At 39.5% G+C, this 13,366-nt stretch overlaps 1 protein-coding gene across 1 annotated transcript in view; it reads right to left on the minus strand.

Moving 5' to 3' along the window:
* Positions 1–1,037: 1,037 nt before the first annotated feature.
* NDUFA12 (NADH:ubiquinone oxidoreductase subunit A12) overlaps positions 1,038–13,366 on the minus strand; it is a 12,908-nt gene continuing 579 nt past the window's right edge. The window contains exons 2-4 of the mRNA XM_042025865.1: positions 10,157–10,239; positions 9,078–9,165; positions 1,038–1,309 (exon numbers count right to left, since the gene is read on the minus strand). Coding sequence (XP_041881799.1) covers positions 1,129–1,309; positions 9,078–9,165; positions 10,157–10,239 — 352 coding nt within the window. The 3' untranslated portion in view covers positions 1,038–1,128. The remainder of the gene's footprint in view (positions 1,310–9,077; positions 9,166–10,156; positions 10,240–13,366) is intronic.

Genomic DNA, 13,366 nt, shown 5'->3' on the forward strand with positions numbered 1-13,366 from the left:
TTACAGTTTTTGACTTTGTTTCTCACTATGCAATTTTAATTGGCAATAAATTAAAATCTCTTTTGCTCATGATGGTAACTGGCAAGCACTCTTCCCATCTTTCTCAACCCATGAAGTTTCTCTTTTCTTCCCCAACCAGCTGAGATGCTGGGGTGAATGAGGGGCTGGGGGGGCACAGCCCGCACCAGTTATCCACAGAGTAGGTCATCAGGTACAGAAAGCCTTGTGGAGAGGGCAGCTTTGCTAAAACACATAAGCAGACTGGAATAAAAGTCAACAATTAATTAGCAAGATACAGAAAAAAGCCACAGCCCCAACCAACTCTCTTTCTAAAGTGCACTTGCCAGCTTCACATTTTTGAGACTAGGTTCTGGTACATTTTACCACCTCCTAAAACCTGTGCAATCTCAAACTTCCAAAGACTTTTAAAAATCTTGCCACAAGAGAACAAACAGCCCATCTCAAACCCTTATGAGAACATCTTGTAATGAACCTCCACAGCAAAAGAGATTTTTGTGACAGAGGGCCCTCTTCTTATGGCTGAGTTCCCTTATGGGTGAGATGTCATTTGATTAATGTAGCCTTCCAATTTTTATATCATGTATCATCCCATATTGGAATACAGCAATGCTTTTTGCATACTCATGTATATACTTATGAACACTTTATGAATGAAAACTATAGTCCTGACTGGTCGTACTATTCTAACTTGTCTTATGAAAATTTAAAAGAAAATAGTACACGAAAAGTGCATTATTTGCCATGCAGAGACTGCAAAAGGATAATGTTAGAGATGAGAAATCTGTATTTCAAATGTGTATTTGTATTCTGCTGAATGACACAAACATGAGCAGTAACTACCACGGGAATTGTTACGCTAAAAAGAGTTTGAGAGCTGCTTATGTGACGACAGGACACTGACAGTATGAGAAAAGCACAGTATCTTGATGAGATCAAGACTTGTCACGTATTCTGTCCTCTTCCCAACATTTTCTCACTTGTTTCCCTGCCCCCAATTCAATAAACTAAACTACAGCTGCTATAGGAGGCTTTTATTCTGAACAAAACCAGTGAAAATACAGTTTACACTGAAAGCCCAAGCTGAGACAAGTCATGTTGTTGCTGTTGTTACTTGCTGGCTGTTTTAGGTGGGATCCACTCGTGTATCTTCTTGCGAGTAGTAGAGTAAGGCACATACTGCTCAGGAGTGCCACTCACATTGAATTTATGGTTCTCCCAGATAAATTTACGAGCGACTGGTGGATGAGTAGTTGGAGGGTCATCTGTCATTGAGTGCAGCCAGCGATGCCTTAAGAGGAAAAAGACATATTGATATTAAGGAACATTACATGACAAGGCTATCTCCTGACTCACAAGGGTCCTCCTCTGAAGAGACACTAAGTATTTATTCTGAGAAGGGAGAAAAATAATTTTAATCCAGTGTGACTTTCAATGAGACAACAGGATATTAATTAGTTTCACAAACCTAACTGATAAACAACAATTCTGCCTCCAAGCAGTTCAAAGCATACCTAAGTTCAAATTCCTGTTCCTTTGTACGTTCAGGTTTTGGGCAGAGTATGTTGTCACTTGTTTGTACAGCCTTCACCAAGCAGCCAGGTCAAGGCAGGCACTACAAATGGCAAAACCACGAGGTATGGTTTTGTTGTCTGGGCTTTTTCTTTGTTAGGTTATGAAGCTTTGTTTTGTTTTTAATTACCAGAAGACTACACTGCACAACAATTTCAATACCATTTTCAAAGCATACATGAGGCTACTATTTGGGATACAGATTAATGACGTAAGTACACCTAAAACAAGCATATAAATATTTACTGACTGCACAACACAATGATTAATACCAATCAGTAACAGGGTAATTATCAAGTGATTACAGTGATTAGCCTTTACCTATGAACTAAATGTCAATCTTTCTTGGTGCAAGCAACATTAATGATCAAGCAAAGCATTTTCTCTAACAATTTACTGAAACACTGCAGCAGAGACCAACTGAATTGATTCCATCCCATTCCTATTTCAGTGCCTGAAGCAACTTTGAAATCTGAATTACATTTTAATCACCTGTCAGTTTACATGTACTTCCTACTGTGTGTAGTTACGACAAAAGTGAGGTTATGACATTTTTTGCAAGCTTATGTGTTTTTTTTACTGAGTAGAATTAAGGAGACTTCTGCTAATCAGCTTTTGCAAAGACTTGACCTAAAAATATGAAGTTCTCTTCTCTAGTTCTATTAGAAAACCTAAAAATTGCATTTTCAGCCCTTAGCAACAAATCCAGCACACTTCATTTATACAGCAAAACAAAACCACTACAGAAGTGGTGAGAAATAGACTGATAGGTATATCGTAAACATGAAGAGCTCTAGAGAAGGCTGGTAATCTTTTCCAACTGCTTCTTGACATGTATTTTTAAAAAACAGAGAAAAAAAATCTCAACTTTAGCTATAACTTTAATACAAAAATGTCAATTTTAAAAAAGTGTCAGCCTGAAGTTCTTTTTCTTGAAGTAAAAAACCAAACAAAACCCCCAAACTGAAGCCACACATTGTAGGACTAAGGACTGCCAGGAAACTGGCTTGAATACAGACGGAACCATAAGATCATTTAAAACTAAGAGGAAAAAACTGTGTTTAGAGGCAAAGAACAGCTTCCTATGGGAAAAATTATCCACTTTGGAAGTTATACACATGTTCAGATGAAGTGACCAATGTAGTGTGAATGTGAAGGCGATCCAGCTCTTCCTCTCTCCAGTCTCCTTTGTAAATCTGGTCTCATTCAAAGTGTACATTTCCCACTGCTTTTATGTTAAAAAAAGGTAAGTGGCAAATGACTTCTGTCTGGAAAAAGGTGGCCCCATAGCACTACTAATCACAATGTGGTCTGATGATAGAGAATCAGGTCTTGCTCAGTTTTAAACCTGGTGTTTTAAACCAGCCTCTGAAATGCCCTGGCCACATCACACAAAGCTCTCACCTTAGGTGAACTCTCTTGCCCGATTCACACCTGTCAGAAGAATTCTGTGCACTACTGTGCTTCACATCACCTCAGGTATCACGTGTCCTATGACAGCCTGCATCAAGGTTGGCAGAAGTGCTGCAAAAAAGCTAACCTGACAGAGGGGGGATCCTATGCTCACACCCAACAAGCTCTCCACTGCTAACACAGAAACACAGAGTGTGTGGCATGAGAGAAAGGGCAAAAGAACAGTCCATTCTGCTAGTACTGACTCTAGAACTGCATTTCAAAACGCTTTGGAGTATCACTCCAGAGGAACCTCAGTTTTTCAAAACTGCTTACTGTAACATATTATGTTGGTTTTGGCCAGGGTAGAGTTAATTTTCTTTATAAAAATAAAAATTAAGGCTCTTACTGCAATGTGCAAGGGACATTAATAAAGTGAATTTAACTCTCTGTGACTGTGCTGCTTTGGGCTGGGATTGAGTTAATTTTCCTCAGTATGGGGCTGTGTTTTGGATTTGTACTGAACACAGGGTTGATAACACAGAGATGCTTTTGTTATTGCTGAGCAATTACACACGGCCAAGGCCTTTTCTGATTTTTGTACTGCCATGCTGTCAAGGAGACTAAGGGTGTACGGGAAGCTGGGAGGAGACACAGCCAGGACAGGTGACCCCAAGTGACCAAAGGAATATTCTATACCACATGGCATCATGCTCAGTATATCATGTAGGGGGAAGGAGGAGGAAGAAGGGGATGTTTGGAGTGGTGGTAATTGTCTTCCCAAGTCACCGTTACATGTGATGGGGCCCTGCTCCCCTGGAGATGGCCGAACACCTGCCTGCCCATGGGAAGCTGTGACTGAATTCTTGTTTTGCTTTGCCTGTGTGCAGCTTCTGTTTTCACTATTAAACTGTCCTTAACTCATGAGTTTTCCGGCTTTTACCCTTTTCTCCCCAGTCCCACTGGAGGGGGAGTGAACAAGTGGCTGCCTGGGGCTTGGTGCCTGGTTGGGGTTAAACCATGACACAGGCAACTTACAACACACATTCACCTAGTGATGCTTCTGGTAACAGTGGATAAGAATCCTGCACACAAATCCCTATTTACACACCTGTGATCACGCCTCACCATCCTCATGCTCCCCAAAAGTCACACACACCACCAGGACAAACAAAAAACTGTCAGACAGAAATCCAGTTACCAAGGCCCTGAAAGACAGGCTGGAGCAAGCACAGCACTAGACCTGTATTAATGCTCAGCTAAAATCAACTATATTCCAAGCCTGCTTGATGTCTGGCACCTCTGTCATTACAAGTGTACTTGTCATACATTCATTCCTTGAAACAGCAGAAAAGTTTCACAGTATCATTTAAGAGTAGCTTTACCTGTCATTTAAACTATTGTTTTGCAGCTTTTTAAGACTAAATTCATAAAACCTTTTAAAATACAGCATTTTTGAGAAATAAACATCTTTGGGTTTAAGGTTTTCTGGATTTCTGTAACATCAACATGAAACCAGGCTCAAATTTAAACAGATCAGCAAAACCAATCCTTGAATCACATTTTCTCACTGGAAACTAGAAATAAAATTGCTCACTGACAAGACATGTCAGTACAGTCACAGGTATTGAAATACATGAAGAGATTTCAAAAGTTTGTTTAGAAATCAATCCACTATGAATTATATTTAGGAGTTTCAGGGCTTAACCTGGTCACAAAACATTCCCCTTAGAAGCACAACATGTGACTTACAAAAGCATTTTGGTTTGCAGAGTCTGTTCTCTCAAACAAAAGCTCCCACTTTCCACTTAAAATCTTGATAACTTTATTTTGGGAAGACTTTCCCCTTGACACCTGCCTCAAAGAATCCTTTGAAGCTCTGATATCTCAGACTCTACCCCCAGATGCTCAAGAAAAGCTTTTCATGCACTAGATTGAACAGCATGAATAAAGAGATGTGACATCCTGCAGATGGCCAGATTTCTATACAAACTTGGCCTGTAAATCCATGCGTGGAAAAACAGGATTCAAAAGCAATTAATGACTGAAAACCTACAAGAAGCAGATAACTTGCACAGAGCACACAAATATCAGGAGGATGCAAGCAGCTCTGAAGAGGCTGAGACAGTTTGCTGAATTAGAGAGCAGTCACTAGAAAGCAGACTGAGCCCAGCAAAGCCTTTGCACTTTTTCTTGAGTAAATGGATAAAAGACACCTCAAAGTATCTTCAAAAGCTCTCAAGACTATGAAGAATTTTTTCCCAAGTTTTAACAAATATTTAGAAGCAAACTGAAGCTACAAGGGACCGGAGCCAATTCTATGATGTACAAGCTGTCAAACAAGAACTGATGCTACACAAACTCAGCAGCCACTACCATATGTGCATCTGCAAGGTTCAGGCACAGCCTGCGTCAGCTCAGGATGTTTGCCAACGTGTTAACATCCACTTTTTGCCACAAGTTAACCATGCAGTGAGACAAGAGAAATGAAGATGTGGGTTCAGGTCATAAGGCAGAGAAGGAAAAAGGGACACCAAATGTGTTTATTTGTTTACATATGGGAGATAACGAATTTCTCATGCAAGCTACTACACCACAGCAATGAGATGGCATTCAATTTAACTGAAAACACCAAACTAGCACTTAATCAAGTTATAAAACTCCACAAATTTATTGTGAAGCTACTAAAAGGATGGAAATTTTCCCACTCTCCTTCCTTTTCTATTCAATCTTTTTGTTTTGTTTTCCTTGAAGGCAGACTTGAAAAGCAGCATTTTTACAGGAGAATTGCAAGTTTCCTTACATTTTCTAGTGTGTTGGCACTTAAAGTCTGAGGTGCTACATTCCTCCCTGTCAGATCAACTAAAGAGGATGCAGACTATTAAACTGACGGTAAATTTGCAATACTTCACTATATGAAATAAACACTCCTGGAGCTCCTTCCAAAGATGGCAGATTTGCACCAGAAGGAAATAAACCTCAAAGCACAGGATAGACACTACAAATACACAGGACAGTGCTGGCAAAATGAAGCGTCCCTACAAAAGGAAAAAACTATTCTCAAACTACAGTTCTTCTTTCCCCACAGGATGACACTGAAAGAGCAATTTATTTTTAACTAGTGTGTACACTTACACGAGCTGTCAATTTGTTTTTTTAAAGTATTTGGCCAAAATGCAAACCGAAGTACATTGAACCAGAAATACACGAAACAAATAGCTTAAACACACAGGCCAAGGATTAGAGTGATGCTGCAATGGAGACATCAATGAAAGCACTAAACAGAGTCCACACAGGCATTGCTATAAACGGATTTAACTTCTATTGTTTGTATGTTCACAGAGCACACCCGATCAGTGTGTTCAAAAATGGAAGCACTGAGTTCCTGCAAACAGCATACTCTGACTAGTAAGAGACAAAACAAGTATTTGGTTTCTCTCACTGTCTAAAAGTGAAAAAGATGACTTTGTGTAGGGAAAAAATTGTGCCAAATATCTTGTAAAGCATTAAAAGAAGATTAATATTCTTCATTCCCAAGGCAAGTATGGAAGAAATTTTTAAAAATCTAATTAACTCGTCTCCAACAAAGTAGATATCAACATCTGGATTTTGGAGACAAAAAAAGAAAACCCAGAGTGAAAAAGAAGTTAAATAACAACTAAATCAGTATAAACTACAAGCCTACATATTCTGGTGTGGAAACATTTTTAAAAAGCAACAGTCTCGATTCCCTGAAGAGTAGACATATGTCAAAACAACACTTTGATTTCTTTCATACTGCACAATTTCAGTACATCCTTTGTCAAAAGACATTACAGCAATTATTTCAGAATACTGAAAATACTCAGTAGCTCCTAAAACAGTATCACAATACGTTATTACATATAAGATGTTTTTTCTTTCTGTTTTTTCTTTTTCTCTAGTATCTGAGAGAAGGTAAAGGGCAGCATTTTTTTCCCCAGTTGTTTTCAGAACTTTTCAACATACCAAAATGCTTTTTCCCAGTTCATCATGCATGAGCTTCACTTAATTGTACTTGAACAAGCATTCATATTCCACAATCCTGAAGGCACACTGCAAGGAGAGGATACAACAACATACCCACAAAATTTCACTGAGCTGAGCTAAATTAACTGAATCCCAGAGTAAAAAATCAGTGTTTAGAAAAAGCATTCAGATCATGCTCACCTCTAACAGCGGTACTTTAAATACTTCCCAGTTGACCCAAGGATGACAAACATGTATCATACTGTTATACTGTGCATTAATTACTCTCTTTGTTAATACAAGTAATTTCACACAGTTTAATTTATTTCCAACAAATTTCTGGGTCCAAAATAACCACTCATTACCTGTGCAGTTGCACAACTCTAGTGTTACACTGACAGTGGCTTGTACAATATATTGCCAGTTTCAATTCAGAAGTCTATACCATGTTAAAAATGTAAGGCACTATAGCACCACATAAAATTTTTTAAAAAGTCTTAAAAGACAGCATTTATTCCCAGTCAAAATACTTGTATTTTTAGAGATGTCTCTAAGCTGTATGGAAATACACAGCAGTGATGTAAATGTGTCACAAAGCTAGGATTCCTATATAAGAATGAACATATGTTACCATGGGACATACACATTTATCAGCAAGAAACACCACCCCCACTTTATTTTCCCCCACCCCCCAAAAAATCCAAATCCACAAGCCTGAATGGTACTGCACAACTAAGTTTCCTGACAAAAATACCTTCGAACACAAGACTGTTTACCATTTTGTGCCTCATTACACTCACCAGTCTTGAAAATAATGAAATCTTTACTGCTTCTTTTAAAGGAATTTTTCCCACATTGATAGGAAGTTTTTCTACCTCATTAATTTCTGTGAACTAAACAAGCTACTTAACTCTTGAAACTTCACTTTGATTCTCAGGAAGAAACCCTTTACTGAGGTTTGTAAATGGCAACAAACATCACATAAACCCAAGCAAAGGAAAAAACAAAACGAAACAAAACCTATGCCTCAAAATAAAGAAAATCTTAAAAGCCAGCACAGTCTAATACTGGATAACAACCAGAACCAAACAACAGTTATGCAGAGAGCAAGGCATGAACATCCTGGTGTTGGAGATTCTAATGTCACTTCCAAAAACAACGCCATTCAGTTCTTACCAAATAAGACAGGAAAAAGCATTAACCACATTAAACATACTATAAGGCTGGGAGAGCTTGAAATAAAATTGACTGCCTAGAGAGTCGACCCACGCATTCTTCAAATGTTCCTGTGAGAGCCACAGTTTAGGAGATTTTATAATCGGTCCCAGCCTTGGCACAGAGCATTTGTCACAGGAGTAATAAATGTCAGTGTTTGCTCAGTCTTCTCAAACACTTCTCTCTTCGTATCACCTTTTGCTGCTTTGGGGCTGAAGTGCTATTCCTGTCCCTGAAGAATTGCACAGAGATTGTTTTTACTAGGATACACTGTTACTTTATGTGGTCTGAGTTTTCTAGGAAAACAAAAAAAGGATCAACAGCTGCGTGGCCAGAGACCTTCTGGAACTCAAGGCTGTACGGAATTATTACTGAAGTGCACGAACAGAAAATAAAACCTCAATAAAAATTATAGTCAAGGAGCAGTCAACATATGGAGCATCCTGGCACTTTAATGTTTACAACCACATCAATGTATATAAACTGAAACAATTATGCTGTTAGTGGCTGTGGGTTAAGGAATGCTGTTCCACCATTGCCATATGTTTCTTAGTTTCTTGCTTATGATGAAAATAACAAATTTTTTACTTCTGGTGCCCAAGGCTTTGCCAAGCCATTAACAGAGAATCACAAGTAATAAAGAAAATTAGAAGACCATCTTGACCTGCTCAATCTGGCTGGCAAAATGCTTTTCTCAATCCAAAAAGCAATGAGTGCCTCTGCCAGGACAGTGAGCAACAAACATGAATGCAGTTCAACATTAGAAGTGACCAGTCTGACAAGACAGCTACATCCATGAAATTATTTTTTTTTAATATTCTGCTTTGTAAGATAAGAAAATATAAAGCAACTACAATGAGAATCTGTCCACATTATTAAGCTAAATCATTTACCATTCAGGGGGCACCATGCTTCCATCAACTTCCCAAAAGGTATTTTTGCCATTCATTTCATCAGTATATACAACCCATCTGTGTCGACCTTAAGTAAACAAACAGAAATATTACATTAGTTCAAAAAAGTAAATTATTTTCACATAAAGGAGAGAATTCAGGAAAACCAATGAAAAACGTTTTGAGTGATAGTATCTACCACAATGGGCACTTATTTTAAAGCCAGCACAGCTTTTTTTTCCCCAAGTTGTCTGTATTTCCACTGTTACTGTAGTTTTGGATGACTGAATCTAATACTCTCACAAAGAAGCAAATACTGGCTATTGTATAAGTAATGGGAAATAGGGACTTACGCATTTTTTAGGCAGAGAAACAGGTTTGGGGATTTTTTTTCTCTGTTATGAGGAGTCTTTTCCCAAAGGACATTGCCTTTGACATTGACATCTTATAACCTAAGAGTAAACTAAATTTCAGCTATACAAAACTACCAAGCAATGGTAACCAGCAAGTGCATTCCCTGGTTACCCTACAGTCAGCAGTCAGCTTGGCCTGACCAGCATGTCAATTGCTTATGTGTCACCTGTGTTGCTTTAGGTGCTGCCTTTTTAAGCACTCTACAAACTTGATTTAAAATCCCATTACTTAAGGTAATAGGAAGTTTAAGCTAACCTGTGCTCTTTGCCCTGAAGTGATCATGTAAGTGAGTAGAGCTGTGAGGCAGTTATAAAAGTAGCTCTCCTTCTCTGCCCACCTGTTAAACTACCAGCCTTTAGGTCAAGGACCAAATTCAACTCTAAATCACATGATCATATAGCTTTACCTACATGGAAACCATCTAACTGGCTTTTATTTATCCCATATTTATTGTTTCAGATTGACTGTGTTTGCAAATGAATTGAGGGATGCTACAGAGAAACAGAAGCTGTCAAAGCATTTCTGTGAGTTCCTTGTTTAAGACTCACACAAGTCAAGTGCAGGGAAGTCAGGCAGGCAACAAGTTGTATTTCACTAGCAGAAAGCACACAAGCTATGTGAAAGCTGCACAGTTGGCTGGGAGGTGTTCACATTAGCACACATACCAAAGAAGTTTCTTTTGTCTTCATAGTATTTGTTTCCATATTTGTCAGTTCCTATCAGATTACCAGTCTTCAAATCATTGACCCTGTGAATTATCAAAACAACAATTTAAATTGGCATCCTCTCAGAATGAAATTGTGGCAGAGGTTTCTTAGGGGCTAGTAAAAACCTGTACACATGTATGCAAAGATATTTTTTTAAAAAACTATTCAAGCTTAAGGATTGTAAAACAATCACCATCACCAATTCCTGCAACTAATGTGCACCCCACTGGCAGGATGATAAAACCCATACAAAAATGCTTTCAGGAACTCTTACTTATTTAAAAGCTCATTATAGTGGAAGATAAAGCAACTCTACAATTTAACACCCATAAAACCTTAAATACTGTGGGAGTCCCAGAGTCACATGTTAATACACTTAGTAGAAAATGTTACCATCCTTCTCAACTGTTAGTAGCTACTATTTCAGCCTGAATTGCTATTGGAAGTGGTCAGCACTGAAGCAGCACAAGAGACTTCCCATGGCTGTGTGGGCAGTAACCTCCAAGACAGGAATAGCAATATTTTAGGCCATTGCAGCTGCTTGCCAAGGAAATACATGCTAAACCCTACACTATAATTGTTACTTTCTTGCTTTTGCGTAAGTGTGAAAGATGCAAGCATTCACCCTGCAACTCCGTGAGACTTACATTGACCCAGATAAGGTATATACGAGTTTTAACTCTTTATAAAGAACATATTTTAACATTATTGTAGAGATCAATAATTAAACTGAGCCTATGATTTACATGCTAATGATAAAACCTTAAAATGAACTGAAGTGCTCTTCTCCCTCTATATCTACAACTTTGTTTTTCTTTTTACTGACATTCATCCCAGGCAGAATTAGATAAAGAAAAGTTTCCTCTCAAAGGTTTTAGTTGTTTGTGGTATTATGCACACTCTCAACTCAATCCCAAGTGAGAAGGAATGTGGTCAGATGAAGATTTTTTTGTTGTTTTTTCTCCCAGGGTGTGTGAAAGTGACAATCATTCCAGCAGGTACTTGTTTTAAACCTCTGTGGTGGCAGGCAGAGAGATTCTCTGACACATCTCTCCTCTATCAAAGAAACACTTAAAGATCTCTGGCTCAGCTTTACAAGCCCAAACTCCCAGCTTCAGAAAAAAAAGAGCCATTCCACTGCTGCTCTCCCTTCCTTTTTCCCTTCCCTTTCTTTAAAGTGTTCTTACGCCCTTGTCCTGACTTCATGCTCTGAATACTGATATCAGACACTGAGAGGTATTTATGGCTTCCAGAAAATATTTTCCAGCCAATTTCACTGAGTTTTAAGTAAAGAGAATGTTTCCAGCCACAAAGGCTCTTAATAATTTGACTTCATAACATATAAATCTGCTGCAGCTGCCTCAGTGAAAAACACATAGAGAAAAGCAGGGAAATTCAGAGAAACAGTCTCCTGACTTGGGTAAATAATTTTTTTCCAGTTACCAGTGATTACTTCTTAAAATCAACTGTTGCAAGAAAGAACACCTTGCTTACTCTTCATTTAAGTACTAAGCCTATTCCTTTAGCTGGGATGGATGATTTAATGGCTTTAAAGGTGAGCAGGAGGCAGCAATTGTGTTTGTGGTTGGTGTGGTTACGAGGATCAGGTGTGATTCCCCACCTAACACACCTAACTTCAGTCTTCTGAAGGAAAAGAAGGACAGCACTGTCTCCAGTCTTGCCTGCCTTCTTTTTCTGTGTGGTGGAAAGGTGCCAACACAGTCTGCGATCTTAGACTCACAAACGATCTCTGAGGAGACATTCATTAAGCTGTGCTTGGGAAGAGGCACTCTGATGAAACCTAATACTCAAACTCTTCCACATGTTCATTTCCCCAGCTCCATTTCTTCTTGAGAACTGTCAGAGTAATAACTACAGCCTGAGAAGGAAAACAAAGAGGAGAAAACAACCTGGAGGCAGGGGGAAGGTGTGTGACAGAAAATAGTAATTAGCAGTAAAGCACTAGCCAGGGAAACCATGTATTGTCTTACTGCTCAACAGGTACTAAAGCCACTATATTAAAATACTGGTGAGGCCTGATCACAAACTGTGTAAAATGTTATGTTTAACTTTTCAGAACAGATCAATTTAACCCACAAGAAATAACGGGAAAAGGGCTATGATGATTGGGGGGGGATCTGGGAGGAAGCTTTCAAGAAGGCTCAGAAAGCTTGGCTTGTTTGTTCTAACATAAGAAAGCCATTAATATATGGCAGAGAAGTTTGTCTTTGCAAATCATCCCTATCCCACATTCCTGACTTCTCAATATTGATTAAAAAAATAGCTTTGTAGCATGTGGTCAGGCCTACAACATTCACTGTATATGTCCTAATACTTTTGCCAGGATCAACTATAAATACAACACGGGTTACTGACACTGCTGAATTTGGATCACATACCATTTAGACTTCCACCCTACATTTCATCAAGGATTTGAATGCAAAAAGAGTGCCCTAGTAAACCTGCAGCTCCTATTTGGGAGCACCTTCAAACTTGCTGTATCACAGTGCAAAATACAAGAAAGATGAGATGTGAGTGAGAGGAAAAAAAAAACAGGAGAAAGTTTAATGTGGGTAAGTGCAAGGTTCTGTAGTTGGGGAAGAAAGTACTCAGACATGAATGGAAACAAAGGCTGCAACTAATTTTGCACAAAATGCCACTGGGGCTGGAGGGCATCCAAAGCTGAGCATAGGTCAGCAGTGACAATCCATTGCCAAAGAGCAGAGGTGACCTGCAGTTTGAAGTGAATTAGAAGAAATAGAGCCAGTAAGGCAAATGAAGTAATTCTCTTGCTTTACACCACGGGATTTCAGCAGATGCACGGCTCCCAGATTTGTGCACTTTTAAGAAAACCACTGCCAACCTGAGGTGACCCAGAGCAAAGAGGACGATGGCGTACGCATAAGCATCGAGTGCAGCTACAGCAGAGACACGGCTGTGGCAACAGACCACAGACCGCGGCTGAACACCAGGAACACCTGTCCGGGCAACACCGACAGCTCAGCATCCAGGAACCCTCCAAGGTGCCTCAAGAAGAGAAAACAGCCGCGGGCCCTCCGTGGAGACCGCTCTGAGCACAGCACCCAGTACCGACCGGGACGCGCCGCCTCGGCGGAACGCACGGCGGGCGGGGCGGAGCGGGCTCTTCCCGAGGCCTGCCCGGCCGCG

This window comes from Corvus kubaryi, unplaced genomic scaffold (assembly GCF_017639235.1).
Source record: "Corvus kubaryi isolate FWS band 111438036 unplaced genomic scaffold, C.kubaryi_AGA036_p1.0 129, whole genome shotgun sequence".
Taxonomy (NCBI): Eukaryota; Metazoa; Chordata; class Aves; order Passeriformes; family Corvidae; genus Corvus; species Corvus kubaryi.